General features: G+C 36.4%; 1 protein-coding gene across 4 annotated transcripts in view; it reads left to right on the top strand.

The window, feature by feature from the left end:
* Positions 1–26,064, top strand: part of ATP6V1H (ATPase H+ transporting V1 subunit H) — a 116,876-nt gene that overhangs the window by 17,748 nt on the left and 73,064 nt on the right. For 3 of the 4 annotated variants that reach the window (XM_045186094.3, XM_045186093.3, XM_024578260.4), the window contains 4 exons: positions 1,167–1,271; positions 4,310–4,363; positions 17,932–18,029; positions 24,713–24,905. In XM_045186094.3, coding sequence (XP_045042029.1) covers positions 1,167–1,271; positions 4,310–4,363; positions 17,932–18,029; positions 24,713–24,905 — 450 coding nt within the window. The remainder of the gene's footprint in view (positions 1–1,166; positions 1,272–4,309; positions 4,364–17,931; positions 18,030–24,712; positions 24,906–26,064) is intronic. The other variant, XM_024578261.4, reaches the window with a different exon arrangement.

Genomic DNA, 26,064 nt, shown 5'->3' with positions numbered 1-26,064 from the left:
ACACAGGAATTATTTGGGGGTTAGATAACAGCCTTCCATTTTCTACTAGGATTAATTATTGCTGAATTATTGGAGTTTTGAAACACTGACTTGCTTTCAGAAAGTACTGAAAGAATATAAAATTAGGCCCTGGGTGCCTCCCGTCTGGCTCAGTGGATTGAGCACTGGCCTGTGAACCAAAGAGTCGCTGGTTTGATTCCCAGTCAGGTGCACGCCTGGGTTGCAGGCCAGGTCAGGTCCCCAGTAGGGGCGCGGGAGAGGCAGGTACACATTGGTGTTTCTTTCCCTCTCTTTCTCCCTCTCTTCCCCTCTGTCTAAAATAAATAAATAAAATCTTTAATTTACTAAATTTACTTATTGAATTTATTAATTTATAAATATTTAAATAAAATCTTTAATATAAAAATAAAGTTAAATAAGTAAAATCTTAAAAAAAGAGTATAAAATTGGGTTTGTGTGTGGAGAAATAGTATTTTGTATGACCTATTTTGTGTGTATATATGTGTGTATATATTCAGATTTATTGTATAATTATTGTTCAGGTATACTTGACAAAATTGTAAGATATTTAAAGTGTACAAGATGATTTGATATAATATCTATTTAATATCTATTCATGATTAGTTTTATAGCTTGAAGAAAAATGAGAAATCTTTGAATGAGGAGAAAAAGGTATATTTTTATACATCAAGAGAGATGGCTGTTTAACACCAGGATATATTTTGTTAACAAGATAAAAAATTTCAAGAGTGAAAACTCACAAGTGGCTTGGAATGAGCAGGGTACTGGCTGACACTTTGTTAATGAGATTGCTCAGGACTCTGGCAAGTAATTTGCTGAAAGTTTGCTGTGGGAAAGAGTTTTGTGTTTTTTTGATTTTTGTTGGTCAAATGAATCCCAATCTTACTTTTGAACCTCAAAACAATACAGAAAATGTCATGAAATTCTTAATTTAACAACTAATTTTGGTTCAGTTTATTGGAAATATTTGAAAATATATTTTGACTATATTTTAAAATGTATTTTAAAAACGAAATATAAGCTATTTTTGGAGGAGCTGAGTGTTAAAAAAATGCAGCAAAAATGATTATAAGTCCTGGGTTTTAAGGCATATGATGTGATTTTTAGAATTCATACAGTATTCAAATGTATTTCTTACTTTTTAGGCAGCAAGAATTATTGCCAAGTTAGCAGCTTGGGGAAAAGAATTGATGGAAGGCAGTGACTTAAATTACTATTTCAATTGGATAAAAACTCAGCTGAGTTCACAGGTAAAAGACATTTCTTTTAGTATCTTTGAAAGGATTATAACATTCATATTCTCTTCAACTATTTAATTACAGGAAATTACAAAAAAAGTCATATATTACAATAATGCCATTTGTAACTTGCTATGAGTAGTTTAGCTTGCTTAGTTATGGTAGTATAACCATAACTTTTCTTTCTTTACCTTACTTTTTCTTTCTTTGACTGGCTTCAGCTCAATCCTTTCCGTTCTTTCTGCCACTTGCGATTTTCCATTTATGCTTCTCAGTGGGCAGGGAGTACCTTCTTTCCAGGTGGCTGCAATATCACACAGGCGGGAGAACTGAAAGGATTCACCCGACTACAAAGAGCATACTCATGTAAGGCCTATAGAAAGGAAAAGAAACTGTGCAGCAGGAGAGAGAGTGAAGGCAAACTTTGAGGCTGAGATGTTTGCAGGCACAGCTCCCGCATCTGTCTTGGGACTCTGGACCAGCAATGTTTGTACAAGAAATCTTGGTTTGGGGAGAGCTGTCCAGAAGTTTCTAGTGGGATCTTGCTAATCACTTAACCAGGCTAAGCTGTGTAACTAGTTACACCGCTAAACAAACTGGCTCTGGGTGCCTCTAGGGGAGTTTCAAACTGTAAATAGCACATTATAGATCATCGGTCAATCCACTTATTTTAGTCTCGACCAAGAGTCCATACCAAGTTGCCAGGTGCTCCTGGGGAAGTGTGGAGCTGCTTGGACCAGGTTCAAGATAATAGTCTCACCCTGTGACTTCCCAGTATTTCACTGTATCATTGTGGGGTGGAACATTCAGGCCTAAGGTTAAATGTGAAGCCTGCTTATTGGTCGTCTCGATGCTTTCAGACCTCTCTAGCTCTACTTCTGCATGGAGCAAATAGCTCTCTGGTTTAATGACAAGTTCTCTGTTTTTGTCTTCATGGTTCCCTAGTACAGGGAGAAAGACAGGATACTTATGATGGCTCAGTGGTGTTTCTTTTAGGCTTCCAGTATTAGGTGGTAAGGGGAAACTTGGTAGAAATTTTCATCAGAAAAAGAGTGAAAAGAAGCTGGGTGGGGGAGGAGTATTCTGGGGCAGAAAAGGCAGAAGAGAATGAGATTTTGGTATTGGGATGGGCGACGGGGAGGAATGGGACCAGGAGAAGTAATATTAATTGCTATCATGTTGTAAGTGTTAGATGACACAAAAATGTCTATTTGAAATACGATTTTGGAAAGTTGTCATTTAAATTTTAGTGACTGTTATTTTAATAGTTTCATTTGAAGCATCAAAGAGATACCATGACATTTTGCTTAGATTTGTTGACTTACTGCCTGCCTTATTGGGGGTAGCCTAATTGCTTTTATATTTAAATAGGGATATTTTAAGAGTGACTTGAAAAAACTAAGCATTTTTTATGTTAGTAGCATATATTTTAACAATCTTTCTGGCTTAGTTTTTAAAAGTATTTTTACAAGAGTCACAAATTTACAGATTTTAGTGAGTCTGTGAGGTAATTCAAAAACAAGATATTTAGAACATGAAAATCGTATCTTACAGTTTCTAAATGTATATCATTTGGGATCAGAATGCTTATAGTTAGATAGGTACCTCCCCTGTTTTTTCTCTTTTGAATTTAGTTCTTCCTTTGAGCAAACTTCATTCTGCTTTAATGTTAGCTTTATAGTATAGTCATCATAGGGCTCTATTGTGGCAGGATTCATAAAATGAAAATTGTCAGGGAAGAATGTATACTTGTAGATTGTAACTAACCTTTGGGGTTGTTTCATCTTAGACTTTTCCTCACAGGAATAACATTTATATTGTATCTCAGGTGATTTGTCACTTTTGGAATGATTAACTATGGTTGTAACCTTGTTGAGCAATTGGAGGAAATATTTCTATTCAATAGTAGAAGCAAATATCTCAATGTCTACAACAGTTTTTGGAATTGGTATCAGATTAGTGCTCTTAAAGACCTTCCCTGTATCTTTCTAGCATATTCTTTTATCACTGAGTCTTTGGCTTTGTTTATTTGTGGTGTGGCATTTCCGCTTTGCAAGACTCTTCAGGGTTCACAGGCCCAATCTGGCTCTGCTCCTCTCAGTCTGGTCACTGCTTCTGCTAGGCTCTGGATTGCGCTCTCTCTCTTGCTGGGGGCAGACACTTCTTCCACAGCTTTTTATCAGGATTAAACTACAGACTTCCAGTTTAAAGAATGAAACAGGATTATTTGGAATTTTATTTGCTACTTTGCTTAAACGTCATTCGATACCACTATATCTGGAAGGTCTCTTTTTCTCTGTTGTGTTTTCTTTCTCATAAAAGGGATCATAATTTCACAATTCTCATAGTAATAAACTTTTAAAAGTACAGATTCGTTACAAATTTGGATATTTTGTTTTTTGACTTATAGCGACATTGAGTATTACACTTGCTCATGGGGCTCATGCCTGACACTTAGTAGATAATAGTTGCTGAATAAAACAACATAAAAATTTCCTTTCAGAAATTCACTATCATTTTTCTCTTGCATATTCAGCCTTTGACTTTCTACCTTAAACTTTCTGTGGTCATTTCTCTAGAACATACGAGATTTTGATTTTAAGTATAAGTTGTTAGCATTGCTGTGGATAACCAAATTTTAAATTCTGTGTTGTATCTTCTCATCATCAGGCACCTTTTTCAAAGACTTGGCACAGAATACAGTATAAATAATTCAGCTTAAGACAGTTGTTATTAGAGAAACAATTTAATAAGAAAATCCTGAGACTTGGAAATTTGTACCAGCTTCGCTTATGAAATTAGCTGAAGATTAGTATTCAGCTTATTCTTGTTCTATTTTTAATACTATATTGATTAAAATACTACATGGATGAGTGTAATGATACTTAGAATATTTCGTTATCATCCCCATTCTTTTTATTAGTCAATGATACTCCATTAAGTAGGATTAGGAAAAAAATTATAAAATTGTTTAGCTCCCTTTCATACACTGATAAATTAGGGTAAAATTAAAAACAAAACTAAGTAATAAGTTATTTATTTTGTAATAGAAACTGCGTGGTAGCGGTGTCGCTGTTGAAACAGGAACAGTCTCCTCAAGTGATGTAAGTACATTCCTTCTTAATTCAATAGCCTCCTAACACGCTGAATATAAGTTATTTTGAGTCATAGTTCACTTTTTCGAAGATGTTTACTAGTCCCTCAGCTGTAAATTTATGGATTTGCTATCACTTCCAGTTAGTTTACTGGTGTTGTAAACACTCTATCCAAACCTCTAGGTCTGTAGTGATCAGTGTTCTGTGGGTACACACGAGACTTGCGCTTCCCTGTTTCTCTTGCCTGACCTGAGAATCAGAGCAAGAGTGTGAATTCAGATGGGCAATTGGAGTGAATAAAGTTACTCTCTTTAAGCTTCAGGTGTCTAATAATAAACTAATATCTGTCTGATAGATGTGTGAACACTGTGTCAAGCAGTTGAAAACAGTTCTATAACCCACTAAAACTCGTTACTTGCACTGTGTTGAGCAAGGCTTTATATGGGACTACATAGTGGCCGTAAACATCCCCCCTCCCTTTTTTGGCCAGTCTCTTCCTATATTTTTGTAGAACCAAAAATGTAAGGGTTAAAACTAATCATGTCTCCCCAAGTTCCTTTTTTTAAAAATTAGAGTTATTTTCCCCTTTTAGGAATAGTATAACTTTACTGTGCTAAGAATAGCTCAAAAACTGGCAATAAGTTTGGACAATAGGGCTGGAATAATTGGAACCAGTTGAAAGAAAGATAAGGGGACAAAAGTTAGCAATGTAGGTGAGGTTCATTTGTTGGAAATTATCTCTGGGAAACTGGAAAGCATCTTTAGAGGATGGTGTCTACAACCTGCCTGTTATAGACCTAAATGAAGCTCTGTAGAAGCCATTAAATGAAGCCATTTAATGCCCATACTAATTACTGATACTTCCATATTTTGCATGGAACATACCTGTATATATTCCGAGACTATAGATGGCAGCAGAACCCACTTTCAAAGCCAAAAGTGGGGCTTCCTTTGGGGCATGGGTTAAAGGATTTGACCAGTAGTGTATTAGGCCAGAAAATGTCCATTAGCCTTCTGAAATGGAATCAGAACAAGTTGTAGAACTACAGGAGTAGTCTCAGGCTGGGGTGGAGGAAGGAGGTGGTGGGTTAGAAGTCTAGATATTTAGCCATAAGTAGATGTTTAAATTGGGAGTCTTTATTTTATATGACTTGAATTTCTATCAATTTGAAATTTTGAAAAAAAATGTTTAATTCATATATTAGACTTACTGGTAGATTTTTAAAAAGGTGTTTTTACAATCACGTCTTATAAACGAATTTGGTTGTTAAAGTATTTTTAAGTTATTAAGGCTTAGATAATTGCAAGTTCTGGTGATAAGAAATTCTGATTGTGCTATTTTCTGTCCAGTTATTTGGAAAACAAAACTGACTAATTGAATTGACTCTGCATTAAGTCAGAGTGATTTATAGTAGACCTGTACATATACATCCTAAACAGAGTTAGCATCAGGGGTAATTGTGAGCAAGGAAAAGATGGCCTTTGATTTCCCACTTTCTTACCTTTAGTGCTCTTCAAACCTGAATATATACTTTGTCTCTTACTGAAAGTTCTTACTGTTTCAAATGGCTGTCTACTGGTGTAAGTTCAGAGTAGGGTGTTAGCCTTCTTTGATACTTGTATTTTAATAGGGAAATCTAAATTGGTAGCCAATACTTATTTAACTCATACTGTGCCTGGCATTGTTTTACTCACTGTACATGTCCTTGAATACTCATAGTTCTTCTTTGATAAAGGTCTTACTATCAGCCATGTTTTATGGATATGAACAGTGAAACTGTGCAGAAAGGCATACTAGCTTGTCCAAGGTCATTCAGCTAATGAGTGGCAAAACCCCCAAAGAAACGGATTGTGTACTGAGAACTTTTGAGGAAGCTGAACTGGAGTTGGATCTTAGTCATTCCTAAGTCTCTTAGCTTCCTCAGACTTGTGAAAATATTGATATTATATCTTAAAATCCCTTTAGATTTTCAGAAAGCATGGAAAAGCAGTTTGGTAAACCGCATTACATGATACTGCCACTTGATGTCAGTATAAAACAAATAAAAAAGGTTTACACTGCAAAATGGGAAATAAATATGGTCTCACAGTGTTAACTTTTAAAATTACCATGGAAACATCATAAGTTATGAGTGGGTTATTACAAACATTTTTATTTACTTTTAATTCTTTTTTAACATTTTTAAAGCTTTTATTTATTTAATTTTAGACAGAGGGGAAGGGTGGGAGAAAGAGAGGGAGAGAAGCATCATTGTATGGTTGCCTCTTGTACGCCTCCTACTGTGGACCTGGCCACAGCTCAGGCATCTGCCCAGGAGTTGGAATCGAACTAGTGACCCTTTGGTTCGCAGGCCCACGCTCAATCCACTGAGCTACATACACCAGCCAGGCACAAACATTTTTATGTAAATGACATTACATAAATGGAATTGCCTTAAAATGAATTATGTTGGCTTTGCCTAAATATGAAGTTAATAAATGACATCAAATCATATGTACTTAATCTTAAACTGTATGTTCAATTCTTTTTTTTAAATCCTCACCTGAGGACATTTTTTCATTGTGTTTTAGAGAGGAAGGGAGAGAGGGAAACAGAAGCATCGATGTGAGAGAGAAACATCAATTGGTTGCCTCCTGTAAGCCCCCAGACCAGGATCATACACACCTGGACCAGGGATAGATCCCACAACCCTTTGGTTACGGGACAGCGCTTCAACCACCTGAGCCACTCCAGTCAGGGTTGTCTGTTTAGTTCTTTACTGGCTGTTGAATGTGAATGTTCAATCTTATATTCTTCTGAGGAAGCTGCACATTCTTGGATGATTGTTGTGCTGATTCCCTGTCAGAAACAGGAATACTGTGATCTCTCACAAATTTGGAGGATTTAGAAAGAATCTGGAAGTTTTGTGTTTGTTTGTTTTCTTTAACCTCTGCCCAGATTCATTTATACATGTGTGTAGGAGAACACGGTGATTCCTGCACTGTCTATTATGATAACCACTAGCCAAATGTGACTATTGAGCGCTCAGAAATGTGGCAAGTATGAATGAGGAGGTAAATTTTCAATTGTATATAGTTTTTTTGTATAGCTTTATCAAAATATATTTCACATACCATAAAATTCATCTATTTGCAGTTCAGTGGGTTTTAGTATATTTACAGAGTTGTGCGACCATACCACAATCTGATTTTTTAGCATTTTTGATACCTCAGAAAGAAACCCTGTACACATTAACAGTCATTCCCCGTTCATGTTCCCTGCTCCCAACCTCTGGCAGCCACTGATCGACTTGACTCTCTGGATTTGCCTCTTCTGGCCATTTCATATGAATGGATCATATCATATGTGGTTCTGTGTCTGTCCCTGGCATCTTTGAGCCTAATGTTTTCAAGATTCATTCATGTTCTAGCACAGTAACAACAGCATTTTAGATTGAGAGAAGAAAAGTACTTTTTTGGCTTTTGGCCAAATTCCTTAAATTTTTTTTGTGACCATTTTAATATTCTTGTTAATATGAAGTTAGTTTTACTCCTTTGGCTTTGTTCTTACTTTAAGACTATGCTATGTAACACTTTTCAGTCTTCCAGAAGCGATGGAGTACTTTAATGATTTAGTTCTTTGCTACTTTGTTGACAGCTAAAGGAGTGGGCTAGTTCATAAAGTTTAGGTCTGTCATTTAACTGTCCTCTGCTGTAGCTGGTGAGTCTAAGGACTCAAAGTAATTAGCAGTCAATGACATGTCTTTGTACAAGTTTCAAGAGCATTGTTATTTACCTACAGTGATTCTGAGATGATTTTTATTGTTCAATGGCCTTATAGAAAATGGATACATTTTAACATAGATGCTCAGAATAATGTTAAGGAGGAAAGATAACCTCAGAGTTTTGGTTTGCTGATCAGATTTTTGGAAGGGTTGCCTTGAGGTATATTATGGCAATACAAAAGAAAAGTAAATGGTAAGGAATTTCAGTGTAAGACTTTGTTTTACACATTAAAGTATAGCACCAGTAGTAATAATGGGGTAACCTAATATCGTACATTAGATGTGTTCTTGGAAGCTGTATACAAAGCAATAATATATAAAGTAAATCATATTAAGTTCACATTAATTTTTCCTCATAATAAAAAATCCCAGCAGTCATTACATGACTAAGCAAATTAGAATGAAAGAAGTACTTGAAGGAGATTTATAAATTTGAAAATTAATAGTGAAGTTACCTTTTTAGTAAGACTTAAGTCTAAGACTAAAGTATCATAAGTGAATTTAGGTGTTAATTTAGTCTAGGTGTTATGAGTATTGACTAGGGATCTTTTTTGATAAACCAATTTCAGGTGAATCTTGGGCTTAAGTGTATATATTAGTTTCTGAATATGAGGTAACAATAATAATAGTATACTTTGCAATTGTTTAATGCTTTATAGAAACTGATTTGAGTAGCAGGGTTTTTTTTGTTTTTTGTTTTTTTTAATTTGCCAGGGCTGGTATTATTTTTCTTTGTTGATGAGAAAACAGTTTTGGAGGATTTAGGTGACTTGCCAAAGATAATTTGGCCAAACTTCTCATTGGCAAATATCTCCCTCCTTCCTTCTTTTCCTTTTAGTCTTTGTTTCTTTTTTCATGTCATAATTTACATAAAGTAAAATGCTCATATTTTAAATTTTCAGCTGAATGAATTTGTCATGTGTACTCCTACTAAATATTTCCTTTCACTTCAACTCCCACAAAGGTTATCGTTATATCTATTACTATAAATTAGTTTTACATGATTTTTAATTTTATATAAGTGGAAACATATGCAGAATGAAGTTTTATGTGTTTGAATTCTCTTGCCCAGTATTGTCATTGCCCAACATGAATTAAAGAATCATTCATGTTGCATTTAGCAGTAATCTTTTAATTGCTATGTAGTATCTGTTAAATTAATAACCATTATTTTTATTGCTATATATAGTAATCTATGAAATATCCATTCACTATTGATGGATATTTGGGTTACTTCTAAGTTTTGGCTATTGTGAATAACTTTGCTATAAACATTCTTGTGTATATCTTTTGGTAGGTAGTCTGGAACACTTAATTCTAGAAGTGTTTATTATTGATTATAATTCTAGAAGTGATAATTATTGGTTATTATCAGTATAAATTTTTTGGTCAAACTTGTAATTATCAAACCATATCTGTCAGGACCCCATTCATTTGGTATTAGTGTAAGATAGGATGTTTGTTTGTATTTGTTTTTTATTCATTCATTCAAGAAATATTGAGTGCCTGCTAGTACAGTGCAGTGTGTGAAAGCATAACACTGAACAAGGTGGGCATGACTCCTAACTTCTAGGGCTGCCTGCATCCTGGGGAGGGCAGCATGAGACAAGTTATTACATACTTTCGATTATTTTAGTACACTGTGGCAGTGCTTGAACAGGTCCTTCAAGAGTGTACAAGGAATAGAATCTGTTTTTCAAAAATTTTCATTCGTTTCTTAGAGGGAGAAAGGAAGGGAGGGAGAGAGACAGACAGACAAACATATCAGTTTGTTTTTCTACTTATTTGTGCAAATTCATTGTTTCATTCTTTTTTTAAGATTTTTAATACAATTATTTATTTATTTATATTTAGAAACAAACTGGATTATTATATTCCAGGGTATTTTTTTAATTGTTGTTCTAGTACAATTGTCTGCATTCCCCCCCCCACCCCAACCATCCCCACCTCCCTCCCCTGATCCCATTCCCCCTTGGTTTTGTCCACGTGTCCTTTATAGTTGTTCCTGAAAACCCTTCTCCTCTTTTCCCCCATTATCCCCTCCCACTTCCCTCTGGTTACTGCCACTTTGTTCTTAAATTCAATGTCTCTCGTTATATTTTCCTTGCTTGTATGTGCCCTGACTGGGAATTGAACCCACAGCCTTAGTGTATCAGCATGACACTCTTTAAATGAACTACCCTACCAGGGAGAATGGAATCTTATTTTATTATTTTTTTTAAAGACGTACATGTATGACACAGGAAATTTCTGTAGTGTTACACAGAAATCTGTATCTTAGGAGTGAGAGGTGGTAAGAGTGACTTTTTATTTTATGCTGTTCTATACTGATTGGATATATTATGATAAATAGGTACAAAGCATCTTATATAAATTCAGGTCAATAAATACTATGTTCACAAATGTTAATAAGGTTTCATGCTACTTGTCAAGTCATATTTCTAGTTTATAACTATACTTCATGATCTTACAGGCATCTTTAAGATGATCTTATAGGCATCTTTCTTGGGAATTCTGAGCATAGGAGTCAGGGAGCCTCAGAGGGAGGCCACCTGTGAAAGGCCAGGCTCAAGGGAAGGCACAGAGATGTTCTTTCTTATTTGTTCCTTGTGACTTTGTGTTTGGAAGGTGTAATATTTGATCAGCATAAATACTGTCTCTTCAGCTTGGTGGTTCTTGATAATGTCCTATAAAATAGACTATTTCTTAACCTTTCAATTCTTGTTCAGATTGTCTTTATTTGAAATCTTGTGAGATTTCAGAATTTCCTATTAGTAATTACAGGCATTTCAAAGAGTACTTTTCAAATTTTATGATGTCTGTTAATAGAATAGGAAATTCCAGCAAAAAGAAAAACAATAAAGCAAGAAAAGATTTAGTGTTAGTATTGAACAATATGGAGGATAATAGTATATTTATATACAATTATCATGGAATATGGTTTAAGGGAAGTAATAACATGAAATCTGGGGGTTTCTGTCTTTAAAAAAAAAACCTTGCAAGGCAGAAAACAAAAAGGAATTCACTTGGAGAAAATATACAGGGGTAGGGCAAAGGTAGGTTTACAGCTCATATAGAAAATAATATAATCACTAAAAAATAATAATACAAGAATAAATTCTGTTTTGTGTACTCGCAACTGTAAACGTACTTTAGCCCTACCCTGTATTTTAAAATTTTAGATTCTATTTTTTTTCTTTCTAAAGCCAAGTGGCAAAATAGAAAAACATAAGGTCAAGTGCAATGAATATTTATTTATTCATTTAGCAAACAAGTGTTTTTATTTTTTGTTTTTTAAGAATTATTTTTTTTAAAGATTTAAAGATTTTTTAAAACATTTTGTTTAGTTATTTATTTTTAGAGAGGGGAAGAGAAGGAGAAGAGAGGGAGAGAAATATCAATGTGTGGTTGCCCCTCACGTGCCCTTAACTGGGGCAACCTGGCCGGCAACCCGGGCATGTGCCCTGACTTGGAATCTAACCAGCGACCCTTTGGTTTGCAGGCCCACATTCAATCCACTGAGCTACACCAGCTAGGGCCAAACAAATACTTTTAAAGCGTTGGTATTTACCAGGGACTATGCTCAAGTGTTAAAATTAAAGAAGACTCCTCTTTTGCTTTCTGGCCTAACGAGCATGACTGTTGCACCACACACACACTCAAGAGACAAGAATAGGATTTATGTGTGGCCCTGTAAAAGGGATTAATTCCATCTGGAGAAAATCAGAATACAATATTAGATGCAACAGCAAACAATTGTTAAACGTTATGTGACAGGTAGCAGGGAAAACCCATGCTTTAACTAATGAAGTTATCTCCACACCCCAGGGGATTTGTCCTTGTTATCCCCATTTTATAGGTAGGATGCTCATTCAAGGTCACATAGCTTTTAAGTGGGTAAGTGAGGCTGGTTTAGAGCCTTTGTTCTTAATCATTGTTATACTACTGGCTTTTCTTCATGATGGAGGTGTTAACATTTAAGACTTGTAGCAGCAGGTGAGTCAGTTCAAAAGGAGGGGAGAATGGGGAAAGCTTTCCGGTAAGTAGTTGGAGATAGAGGTCTGGTTTTTAGGTGAAAGTAACTGTTGGTATGGGCAATTTAAGGTCACTGGTGATTAGACATTTCGTAACTTTACTAAGTGATCATCCTGATAAATCTCATACCCATCTGATACTATACATAGTTAATAGAATATTATTATTGACTATATATTTCCTATGCTGTACTTTTATATCCCCGTGACTATTCAGTGACAACCAATTTGTAATAATGTCTATCACTGGAGTGTACACCTGAAACTAAAATAATAATATATGCCAACTGTAATTGAAAATAAAAAAATGATAAAAAGAAATACAAAATTAAAAAAAAACATAAGGTCACTGGTAATCCTAGCATTTGCCATGTTAAGTTGGATGATGAGATACAAGAGGTTAAAAAGTTGGTGATAATTCTTTCAAGAAACCTAAATGTATCGGGAGAAAGAAAGATGCAGAGATTGGTACAGGTTTAGGGATGGTTTAAAGATGGGTAATAATTGAGTATATTTAGAGGCTGAGGAAAGGCAACCAAGCAAACACAGATTGAAGATATAGGAGAGGGGTCTGACTGATGGATCATTAGGTGGGAGGAATGTGATACAAACCTTGCTGGGGCATCAGGTCTTAGGCAGGAAGGAGTCAACCTATCTCCTAGGCGAGAGAGAGGTTAACAGTGGCTGTAACTGAAGTTCAGCTTGGAGAATAAGGTGTTGATAGCTGAGTGAATCTCTTACTAATGATCCCTATGTTTTCTCATACTGCTGAGAGAGAGGGCAGAGAGTAAGACAGGAGGATAGTGGTGCATGTATGACAGAGACTCTGGGGAATGGCAGAACAGACCAGAATTGCTTGATGGCTTTACGTGATTGTATGATTTTCTGCAGTAGTAGCAAATTACCTTTGTGTAGTACTAGAAATGGTGACTGGTTGCATTGATTGAAGGCTGATTATTTTCTTTAAAAATATTGGTGAAGGGATTAACCAAAGAACATTTATGCACAACCATGGACATGACAACCTTATGGGGATTGGCCAGGGGTGGGGAGAGGATGGAGCTGGGTGGAGGTAGGGAAGGGGAGAAAGAGAAGGAACAACAGTAACAGCATAAACAATAAAAATAAACTAAAAAAATGAATAATTTACACATGAGATTAATAGGATAATGTAAGTGAAAGACAAAGAGGAGATACAATTTACTTTAATTCAGGGCAGTAATTCAATCATTTACCAGTGCTGCCTTCACTCTGTACTGTGAGAGTAATTTCTGGAATTGTATTTGGATTGCCTTATATAGTAGGAGAGAGTACAGTTTTAGAACTAGCATCTTTTATGTGCTTATTTATAATGTGAATTCTGAAGCTACAAATAACAATGAAAAGTCCATATTTGAAATGTGTCATGTATTTCAAAATAGTATGATAAATGGACTCAGAAAAGGAAGACTTATAGTGAACCAAGAAATTTTTGTGTTGAGACAAAATTGTTGATAAATGGAAGAGGCGAGAATACCCTAGATTGTCTTTTTTATTGATGATATGTAGAAACCTCGCTTAGTCTGTCTTTCAACAAGAAAAATGGAATTCCTCTTTCATTGAGGATTAGTACCTGCTGACTTTATTGGAAAAAATACAATTTTTTTTCCCCACTATGGAAGATTGTTTTAGAGCTAAAAATTCACTACTCTTTTGGTCATTAATTTCTGCTAATGTTTTGAGTTTTCAGGCAAATTATGTTACTGGATATATTGTGCTTTTGGGCAACTATGTTCAATACTTTCTAGATAAAATCTAAAATAATCTTTTCTTGATAAGTGTGTTTTTGTATTAAGTGCCTGGATTTTTTTGAAGTGTCAGGTTTTTAACAAATTTTGTTTAAATTAAAACAGAGCATTGTGCATATTAGGTTTAGTGAATTTATAGAACATCCACAAGTCTCTCCTTTTTTTCCTTCATCTTTTTAAAAATTTAAACAATTTATTAGTTCAATAAAAATAAACCCATTATGATAACATGTTTTAAGAAAAATAATGGTATTTTTCAAAATAAAAAACTAGAGAGAGGCTACCATTGTTTTACATTTTTACAAATCTCTTGAAGACATCTGAGTTTTCTGTTATAGCTGCTTCTGCATTCAATTATTTGTGATATGTTGTTTGATTTCTTTTATTTATTGATTTTAGAGAGAGGAAGGGAGAGAGAAAGAGAGGGACAGAAAAACATTGATTTGTTGTTCCACTAATTTATGCATTCATTGGTTGCTCTTTGTATGTGCCCTGACTGGGAATTGAACCTGCCACCTTGGCATATCGGGGATGATACTCTAATTAACTGAGATACCAGCCAGGGCATGTTGTGATATATTGTTTCATTTTCTTCTAGTGTTTTTAATTTTTTAAATTATGTATCATTGATTATGCTATTACAAATGTCCCAATTTTTCCCCTTTGCCCCCCTCCACCCAGCAACCCCTACTCCCTCAGGCAATCCCCACACCATGTTCATTGTCCATGGGTCATGCATATAAGTTCTGTGGCTACTCCTTTTCTTATTACTGTGTTTTACATCTGCTGTTCTGTAACTACCTATTTGAACTTCTTAATCCCCTTACCTCTTCACCCATTCCCCCACACCTCTCTCCCATCTGGCAATCATCAAATGCTCTCTGTATCCACGATTCTCTGTTCTTGTTTGTTTAGTTTGTTGTTTAGATTCAGTTGTTGATATGTATTTATTTCCATTTTATTGTTCATAGTTTTTATATTCTTTTTCTTGAATAAGTCCCTTTAACATTTTGTATAATAATGGTTTGGTGATGATGAACTCCTTTAGCTTTTTCTTGTCTGAGAAGCTCTTTATCTGCCCTTTGATTCTAAATGATAGTTTTTCTGGATAGAGCAATCTTGGCTGTAGGTCCTTGATTTTCATGACTTCGCATATTTCTTGCCTATCCCTTCTACCTTGCAAAGTTTCTTTTGAGAAATCAGCTGACAGTCTCGTGGGAACTCCCCTGTAGGTAATTAACTGCTATCCTCTTCCTGCTTTTAAGATTCTCTCCATGTTTAACCTTTGGCATTTTAGATATGCTGTGTCTTGAAGTGGGCCTCTTTGCATCCATCTTGTTTGGGACTCTGTGCTTCCTGGACTTGCATGTCTACTTCCTTTGCCAAATTAGGGAAGTTTTCTTGTATTATTTTTTCAAATAGATTTTCAATTTCTTTTCCTTCTGGCACCCCTATGATGTGAATGTTGGAATGCTTAAAGTAGTCCCACAGACTGCTTATACTATCCTAATTTTTTTGGATTCTTTTTTCTTCTTGTTCTAGTTGGTGGGTTTTTTGCTTCCTTATGTTCCAAGTCATTGATTTGATTCTTGGTTTCACCCATTCTACTGTTGTTTCCCCTTAAATTGTTCTTAATTTCAATTAGTGAATCCTTTGTTTCTGACTGGATCTTTTTTATGCTGTTGAGGTCCTTGCCAAGTTTCATGAGCATCCTTATAACCAGTGTTTTTAACTCTGTATCTGATAGATTGTTTATCTCCGTTTTATTTAGTTCTTTTTCTGGAGTTTTGATCTGTTCTTTTATTTGGTCCATCCTTCTTTATCTGTTCATTTTGGCAGCCTCCTGTGTTTGTTTTTGTGTTAGGTGGAGCTGCTATGATTTGCTGTCTTGGTTGCATGGCCTAATGTACTAAGTGTCCTGTAAGGTCCAGTGGCACAGCCTCCAGTATCACTTGAACTGGGTACTCAGGTGTGCCTTTTGTGTGGGCTGAGTACACCACCGTTCTCTTGTAGTTGAGCCTTGATTGCTGTTGGCAGGTCAATGGGAGGGATTTATATAGGCCAGTCAGTTTCAAGGACTGGCTGTGACCACTGACCACCAACCTCTGCCCTCTGTGGAAGATCAGTTGTGCAGGGGCAGGGTGGTGGTGCTCTGATATGGTCTGGAGCTGTCCACTGGGTGCACAGGCTCTGGGGTTTCCTGGGTGGTGGAAGCCAAGGTCTGCTCCCACCTTTGTTCTGCCCAGTGCTACCCTGCCTGAGAAATAAAGCAATCTGATATGGCTGCTACTTGGGGGCCTGGAGATTCCCAAAGGAAGCCAAGCTGTGAATGTAGGCTGGCTCCTGCTAGTGCTGAGCCTGGATCACTTAGCAAGAGGTACGGGGGCTACAGGCTTTCTGAGGCTGGGTGTTGCTTGGCTGAAAGGGTTTAGGAAGTTGTGAAGCATGAGCCAAGACCAGCCATTTATATGAAAAAGTCATGGTTAACATTTTGGGTGGGAAGGAGTCTCGGGATCTCTTGGGTGGGGCAAACAGTGTTAGCCAGTTGATGGACTTTCAGATATGGCATCCGCCTGCCAGCTCTGTGGCTCTGTTGGGGGAAGGCTCAGCAAAGGGGCAGTGGCCTCTGCCCACCTTTCTGTTTGAGAGAAAGCTGTCTGCCAGCTCCTGCCTTGATACCCAACACTTCAGTTCCTCCCCGTATGCTGCTGGTGCCTTTCAAGCTGCTATCCCAGTGCTGAAGCTCAGAGGGAGTTAGTCTGAGTAAGTCCATATGTGGGTTCTTTAAGCAGAACTGCTTGGGACTCTACAAGTTTCTTCTACTGACTCAATCCTCACTGGTTTTTGGAGCCAGAATTTATGAGCACTTATCCCCTGGCACTGGAACCCTGGGCTCGGGTCCTACTGTGGGCCTGGGACTCTTTGCTCCTCAAATATCCCTTCTGAATTTTTATCCACCACATGTAGATTGGGACCAGCCTGTTCTGTGACTCTCCCCCTCCTTCCAGTCTGGATGGATATGGCTTCTTTATTTCCATAGTTGTCAGACTTCCATTCAACTTGATTTCTGATGGTTCTGAGTTATGGTTGTCCTGTATTCTAGTTGTAATTTTGATATGGTTGTGTGAGGTGGTGAGCAGTGTTTACCTATGCCTCCATCTTGACCAGAAGTCCCTTCTTCTTCTTCTTCTTTTTTATTCTTTAAGGCTAGAGTCTGAAATTACCTCTTGTGTCTCCATTTCTTAGAGATGTAAATTTCATAGGAAATATTCAGAGAAGAGTCCATGCCCAGTGTTACTATTAGCTTTGCTAAAATGGAGGAGCCTGCAAATTCCTGGGGTTATTATTTTTGTTCATTTCTAGCTTCAGATTTAACCACAGTTTCTCTTAAGACAGTGCTTGAACTAACTGTTTTTAAAAAGTATAGAGTCTTTTTCAAGTGTTTATTTAGATTTTTTACATCCTGTGCAGTTTTTTGTTTTTTTTTTTTTAAGGTTCTCCTTTATTCAGTTTCCAGGTGCTTGGGATGTCATCCTCTTTATGCGTGAAGATAATGAGTATTGGAAAGGTTCAGTAACTTGACCAAAATCATTCAAATATAGGCCTGTCTGAAAGCGTACAACTTTTATCTCTTTAATTTTATTGGTTTTTTTGCTATTCTGTAATTATGAACAGTAGTATTCTCCATACAGTGCCTCTCTTCAGGGGAAATAAAACATTACAAAGTAATTATCAAACCATATTTCCCTATGTGTGTTAAGCAGCCTTGAACTGTGTAGGTTTAATTTGACAGAGAAAATCTGCTTTATTTCTAAGAGGTAGAGAGAAAAGCAAAAATGAGGATTGATTTTTGAAAAAAACATTAGGGACTTCTGAATGTTCTGGTGATGAGAAAGAAACTCTAGTAAAAAAAATCCAGACTTTTTGTATATGTGTGGTGTCATGACTTTAGGTGCTCTCCAATCTTAAAACTTGTACTTCTTCTTGTGTAGAGCTCTCAGTATGTACAGTGTGTTGCCGGGTGTCTGCAGCTGATGCTTCGGGTCAATGAGTACCGCTTTGCCTGGGTAGAAGCAGATGGGGTAAACTGGTGAGTGCCCTTTTACTTTTCATGTAGCATAGCATTTAAAAACATCCATCCTTGACATTTGCAAAGAAATTAATAGTATTAATCATCCAAAAGACATATTTTAACTGTTTTGTGTCTGTTTAACAGTGGATAATGCTAACTGTCATAGAAGTCAATAACTAATAACTGCCAGATGGAATATTTCCCCTCCTTTGCTTGGTCTATGCTATTATAAGAAGTTAAGGACTCATGAAAACCTAATCTTTTTAAAAATTATTTGTCTATTTATTTTAAATTACTTTACTGTTGTTCAATTACAGTTGTCTGCACTTTCTCCCCACCCCTCTCCCCCACCCCAGCCAAACCCACCTCCCTCCCTTGCTTCCACCCTCTAAAAACCTAATCTTGATAGAATAAATTCCAGGTACTCAGATTAGTAAAGCAGTCGTAAAACTATCTTGTGGTAAATGCAGGCAAAAATCAGTAAGAATGGAGAGCATTATGCTAGGTGAAATAAGCCAGTCAGAGAAAGACAAATACCATATGATTTCACTCAGATGTGGAATTTAATGAACAAAATGAATTAAGAAGCAAAATAGTGACAGATTCATAGATAGGAGAGGAGACTAAAAGCTGTTGGGTTGGGGATGCTGGTTGGAGGGATTGAGCAAAAAAGAAAAAAAACAAGGAAAAACTCACGGACTTGGACCACAGTGTGGTGATTGCTGGGGTGGAGGTGGGGTGGGTGGAGAGAGGTGGAGGAGGGTACCGGGGAATAAATGGTGATGGAAGGATACTTGAGGTGGTGAACATACAATATAGTGTATAGATGATGTGGTGTAGAATTGTGCATCCGAAATGTGTATAATTTTGTTAACCATTGTCACCCCAGTGAATTCAATAAAAAGGAACAGTGATAAGAAAAAGTCTTATGCAAAAAAGAGTGAATAAAAGATGTTCTTTGTAATGCTGTATAATTAGTCCATTCTTTGTGGGGTACTCAAATGTATTTATACAAAGAACCTCCCCAAACCCCAAAACAAACATATGAAATCCTCTTTTCTACCACAAGGCAGTTTATTTATTCATAATGAGAGAACTCACAGCTCTTATACCAAATACTCTTTTAAGTTAGTGAAGACATTGTTCTCTGTTGGAAAATCTATACAGCAAGCTGGTTTATCAACAGATGGTTCCTTGGTGAGCAAGGCTTGAGAGCCAGAAAAGTTCACTGAATGATCCTGGTGCTGTGTCATCAGATTGTAGTAGACTGATGCATCCTATCTCCAGTGTAGGGATGGATATACCTGTCAAAGGGGCCAAATACCCTAGATCTTCTCCGCCAGTATTTGCATGCAGTTTCTTAGGGTGGCTTACTTCTGCAAATGGCTGTTCTTATGAGTTGCATTTGAATTGTCATGAGCTAATCAATAACCATCGACTCAATAAAGTCATAATTTTATATTGAGATGCAAAATTTCAGTCTGTTTTTACTTATATAACAGTATATAAGGAAAAATAGTCATCACCATTTGCCATCTAGATCCTTTGTAAAGTATATATTTAGTTATTTTATGAATAATTAATGGAATTAGGAATAATGAGATAGTGAACAACAACCATTGGAAATTTTAATAAGAATTCTTGTATAGCACACCTTTTGTAGTAAGTGATTTTTGGTGCACAGACATTACAAAAGATGAGAGAAAACCCTCATATGTCCTGGCAAAATGCAGTGGTCTTATTGCAAAGCATTGTGTTGAAGTCTTTCATGTTGAATGGCTATGGGAGAATACCATATTTTCTTTTTGTCCTTTGAAATATATTGATCACTCATCGACTTTGAGTTTGAGAAAATAAATTTATGGTATAGTCATCTGAAGAATTACAAATGTGGCCAATTTCATCATCATTGTTAGAGAATGGATTGCCGTCTGCCTTTGCTTTCAACTTCTGATCATCTAATAACTGAAATGCTTTCCTCAGGTAATTGTTATAGGCAGAAAATAAAAAGTACTGAATTTTCAGGAAACTCAACAGAGGGAGTCAGGGGACTCTGCATTTAGCCGAGATTTATTACAGAGACAGGGTGGGGATGGATACACAGGCTGAGTCTGAAAGAATCCACATGAAGCTTCCTTATGTTCTGTCTCCTCCATGAGGGAGTCACAAGCACACTTTTCCTCCAGCAGTGATAATGCAAGAACATTTGTGTAAGGTTTCTGCCCAAGAAACCCACTAGGGACTTCAAGCCTATAGTTTTTATTGGAGGCTTGTCAGGTAGGCATCCTCTGCTTAGCATGCTGCAAAGTTCCAGTCTCCAGAAGGAAAGCAGGTATTCAGCATAAACATATTCTTTGTGAAAACATTTTAGGTACTGTGAGCCACCCTCGTCATTTAGGAAAAGTTTTGTATCAGTGTAGGGAACTGTTTACCGGTCAAGTTCCCAGAAGCCAGCCCAGGGCGGGGTTTGCAGGCAGACTGCTGTAACGATAGCAGTCGTAGGGCACTGATGTTAATAAAGGTAGACCTCCCTTCTTTAAAAAATGATGCAATATTTTGGGCAATGCAATAAGAAAGGATACTTATTTATTTCACTATTATATTATTTTCCTAGGCAATTCCATTATTTTCTAAATTTCTTACACTTTTAGCCTTTAATTTTTTTAGCATAGTTGGGAATAATGAATGCCTATTGATCAAACAACGTCTAGGATGGTGAAGTAGTGTAAATCTTTAAATTACAGATAACATTAAACATTAAGATCCCATACTGTGTCTTACGTTTAAAAGGCCTGTGTGATAATTGCAAAATAAATTGAATTTTATTCTATTAAACACAAAGTAGATTATTTTTGTTCTTTGGAAAGCTGGTGAGAGAATAAAAGTCACAAAACACCAATTTCTACAAATAATTATAATTGCTAAAAAAACCGCTCAAATAACTAAAAGTTGGTTCACTAGGCTCTAATGGTATACGGAAGCTAACTAAATGCTGCTGTTGTAGGTACTAGCACTTAGGATTTTGGAGGACAGTAAGCAATATTAACCATCCAGTTTAGCAACAAGCACAGGGATAAATACAGTCTAGAATATTCCATGATCATCCTACCCATTTTGATATAGTAATCACTACTAATAAGATTAGACGTAATCAAAGAGATCTGTAGATTGAGAATAGGCATTAATAAAGGCATAATATGTTCATTCACCAATAGTGTAGCAATTTATACAAGTCATTTAACTTTTTCAATTTTTAAAGAAATAAAACATGTGCTTTCTGCTTTTCCATCTTCTTTGTTTAGGATCGAAAGTTTCTTCTTTGTTTTCTTTGGTACTCCTCAAATCACAAGTAGAATCATGTGAAGAGGAGAAATTTATGAGGGTAGCCTGTTTGAAGAGAGGAGAAGAGAACTGATGTTTTTAAAACACCGGTACATTTTCATCCATACAGCCTTGTTTCTTTTGTTTTTGGTTAAAAAACCTTTTATATGAATGATACAGTACCATTTCTGACTGTTTATATACCTATATAAGAACAAAAATATACTTGCATTGTCTTGTGTATTGTTGACTTCACTAGAAGTCTAAAGATTGGCACAAATTTTTTTTTAAATGCTGGAGCTAAAAGGGAACTTTTCCTGGGATAATTGCCTCTACAAATTCAAATTGCCTCCACAAATGTTATACCCCAAATATTTGAAATATTTTGAAAATATAAATAAGTATGTGAATGAAAGGTAAGGGTTTTTTTTTTAACATTAAAACATTGTGTTATTGGGAGATGTTCCATGAGGTGTGAGGTGCTCGTGGGTTTGAAGAGCAGCAGCCGGCTGAAAGTGTACATGTCAGCCCGGAAACTAGCTGCTGTTCTTCCCTACTCCCTGCACTGGCTTGATATTTTGAAAAACCTTACTTCAGAAACAGAATACTAGTTCTTTTGGCCTCATGGACCTTAGCGTCCTTTCTAATCTTGGCTATGACAATTACTGTATTTTTTGAGCTCTCTGTAATGTACTATTTACGATGGAGAATACAAAGAACCATAAATGGCCCTTTCCTCTAAGAAATTTATAGTCTAGTTGGAAAATAGCATTAAATACCTAACAAAGGTAGTATTTAGGATTATACAACATCATTTAGTGATTTTTTTCAGTAACTTTAACAGTAACACTAAACTCACCAAGTTGAGAGGAGTAGCAGAGACCTAAATGGCAGTGAATGCCCACTCATTTATCGGGTCTCACCTCAAGGCCACTTCCTCTGGGAATCCTTCCCTCCCATTGCACTAGACTCTAATTCCTTTAGCATGCACAGTGTCTGTTTTGCCTGCCATTAGGACCCCCATGTCTTGCATTGTACCTGCCCTATAGATGCTCAACACATATTTGTTAAGTTACTATATTTAGGTTTCTCTTGGGCCTTTATGTCCTTTGCATCTCCTTAGTGTACCCTTCATGCTCCACTGTATTCTGTATTCTGGTAAACAGGAGTTCTATTTTGCTTCGTTAGGCATTTCTTCTGGTTAATGTTTGGCTACAGAGGACTTCTCTCTCTCTCTCTTTTTAAAAGTTTTTATTTATTTACTTTTTAGAGAGATAGGGGAAGGGAGGGAAGGAGGGAGAGAAATATCAGTGTGTGGTTCTTCTCATGTGCCCCCTACTGGGGACCTGGCCTGCAACCCAGGCATGTGCCCTGACTGGGAATCCAACTGGCCACCCTTTGGTTTGCAGGCCGACACTTAATCCACTGAGCCACACCAGCCAGGGAGAAGACTTCCCTTTTCAATGGAATCATTATACTGTAGACAATTTTATATTCTCTTAAACTTCTTTGTGGTGTTCATCATTGTTGATAACACCTTTCTTTGAAACCTTTCTGTCTTGATTTCAGCAACAGTGGCCCTGACAAAAACAGAGGTTCTGACCTCTCCTTAACCCTTCTGTTCATTTAAATTTTTAAATTTTAATAGAGGTAATTTAGTATGAAGAACTGTTAACTAGGTATACATTTGTTAACTAGGTTTCTGAAAACAAATAAAAGGACTCTCAAGTGTCAGGAAGGTAGCTAGTGGAGATACCCCTAAAGCTGGGGAACAAAGGTATTACTAAATTTGCATGCTTCAAGGAGGGGCTGCATGAAGCTCCAGTTTAGTCCATAGAAGGGGGAGTACTACTTATCTGAGCTTATCCCCCTGAGCTCATAGTATAGGCCTCATAGGTTGGGGACCCACATGGTTGGTGCTGGTGTCTCTGAGGGTGTGCAGTGAGGCTTTTAGCTGCTGCCACGGGGAGAGTGGTTGCCACCAGGGTGAAGAAATGCTGCTGAGTGATACAGGAAAAGGAAGCCAACAGGAGACAGTCCCTTCTTCCTCCAAGATTCAGTCAATCTGTAGCACCTCCTATTGGCAGAACCGGCTAGTAAAGCAGAAATGTGGCTTGAAGTCTCAGCCATAGCATCACAAAATGTAGAAGGCTTACCTTAGTAATTGGAAGAATTAGAAAAGGAAACCAGTTATTAGTGTAGTAATAGAATAAAATTACACGATTTTACAGCTGTTGAAATACTGCCATCAATATTTTTAAAAACTCAGGTCTTACATAACAACCAAAATAGAAAAGACTCAAGAGAGAAGTCATGCGTGAAAAAATTAAGGGCAATTCAAGCAAAATTTATAACTGAATACAAGTCTTTAAAAGGAAGAAATGGTGCAAATATAAACCTTCCACTAAGTTCATAGTTATAGATTGTAAAATTAGATTTAAAATTTATTTATATTAATAGACTTTTATGTTTCAGAGCAGTTTTAGGTTGCAGAAAAATTGAAAGTGAGGAGAGTTCCCGTATATACCTCCCCTTCCATACTTTCTCCTGTTATTAATATCTTACATTAATATGCTGTATTTGTTTCAATTGTTGAACCAATAATGATGTATTCTTACTAACTGAGGTTCATAGTTTACATTAGAGTTCATTCTTTACATTGTACATTCTGTAGGTTTTTAGTCCCCTAACCCCTCTGCTCATTTTTTAGTGGCCTAATTTGATGGTTTCTGTTCTTCCTTGTGTGAATGAGGCATTCCCCAGGGAAATTACCTTAGTGCTCTTCCTTGGTATAACTTCTTTGATTTCCATTTAGCTTTCCCAGTTTTCTTGTCAGTATAATGGGCAGTTGAACTAGAAGCTTCTCGAGTTCTAACCCCCACATTCAATGATTAAATGTTAAATTTAGACTCATGGTGGGTTTTTGCCAAACTAATTCCTTCCTTCCTCTCAGAGTTTCTTAAATATTTTAAAAGCTATACATGATCATCTTGGTTGTCCAGACTCAGAATTTGATACATCTGACTTCATCAAGATGAATGTCCTGTTGATTTTAGCTTCTGTAATGTCTGTCAGATTCTTTTTACTGTTTCTTCTTCTGTATTGCAAGGCTGTATTTCCTCTCTCATTGCCTCTTTGCAGCAAAGGCTGCTGCTTGCTGAAGTCCTGTGACTTTTGGAGAGAGGGTTAAGTGAAGCTGTGCTGCAAATGGCCTTCTCTGAGCAGGGATCTAGCTCGCTTGTTACTGCTAGCAGAAAAGAAACTGAGGACACGATTTTGTTCCATTAGTGCAAAAAGAATAGTCAGTTACTTCTTCTTTCTTGTTCCTTTCTTGTTACACTGTCATACTAAACGTTTTCTTAATATGTGTTCCTTTTCAGCATAATGGGAGTTTTGAGTAACAAATGTGGCTTTCAACTCCAGTACCAAATGATTTTTTCAATATGGCTCCTGGCATTCAGCCCTCAAATGTGTGAACACCTGCGGCGCTATAATATCATTCCTGTTCTCTCCGATATCCTTCAAGAATCTGTCAAAGAGAAAGTGACAAGAATCATTCTTGCAGCATTCCGAGTAAGTTCTGTGTGTGTTTTTTTAAATAGTGCATGTGTGTGTGTGAGGCATTTTGAGTGTGGAATATGTTTTGAGGGCTTTTAGCAGATGGGAAAAGTTACGTGTTCTTCATGTAGTTATGAAACTATGCTGTCTTGGTGAACACAGATTAAAAAAACACTAATTTGTATTTACACCATGGGAGAATGGGGCATGTGGGAGGGAACCATTTAAAGGGATGAAATGAGTGCTGGAATGTTAGAAACGTAAGTGCATTACATTCAGATAGAAGAAGTCCTTTTATTTTTTAATTTTTTATAAAACACATAGACACAGACAATAGTATGGTGATAGCCTAGCGACCGAGTAAGGGGCTATGGGAAGGCGGAAGAGGGCAAAGGACAGTTAAATGGGGATGCAGAGACTTTACTTCGGGTGATGGGTACATGATACAGTATGCAGATTTTTTGTTGAGTTGTACACTTGAAACCTCTCTGGCTTTGTTAACCAGTGTCACCACCCCAAGAAACTCAATTTTTTAAAAAAGGAAGTCCTTTTTTGTTGCAGTGTGTTTCAAGAGACTATCATTGAGGCTTTTCTCTTCTGGGGCCCTTATTTTAGTATGGAATTGTATTTCAGATTTTGGATCTACTGACAAGCAGTATTTCTGCGGCAACTATAAACATGTGGTAGACATGCAAATCCAAGTTACTGGCTTCAGAAGCTCTCTTTAATTATTTTTGTTATTATGGTTTCTTAAATAAGCAACAAATCAAAAATAAATGTAGTACAGGTATATTGCAAACACTTAAATAACATTGACATCATATTTGCTAGATACAGTCACTGACATCTTTCTAATTTTTCTAAGCATTACAGGTAAATATATAAATAGTTGTATAATTGTTTTGTGTTTAAAAATAAAAATGGCATGTGATAAATACTATTCTTTAACTTTATTCTTAACAGTATGTAATGAATATGTTTATATTTTTATATGTGTAGATATTCAGTATTCTTTTCTTCTTAAATTTTTTTATGGGTTTATTTGAACCAAACTGATTGTAATTACCGGGATGCAAAATCTCAAGGGTGTGAGAAAATGCTCCAGAAAATGGCATTTTTACCACTTAATTTGTACATCAGAATCAAAGGAGATGATGGAAGGGGGTTACATGAA

This window comes from Desmodus rotundus, chromosome 8, assembly GCF_022682495.2.
Source record: "Desmodus rotundus isolate HL8 chromosome 8, HLdesRot8A.1, whole genome shotgun sequence".
Taxonomy (NCBI): domain Eukaryota; kingdom Metazoa; phylum Chordata; class Mammalia; order Chiroptera; family Phyllostomidae; genus Desmodus; species Desmodus rotundus.
The sequence above is the reverse complement of the archived record's forward strand: the minus strand, read 5'-3'. Positions and strand labels throughout refer to the sequence as shown.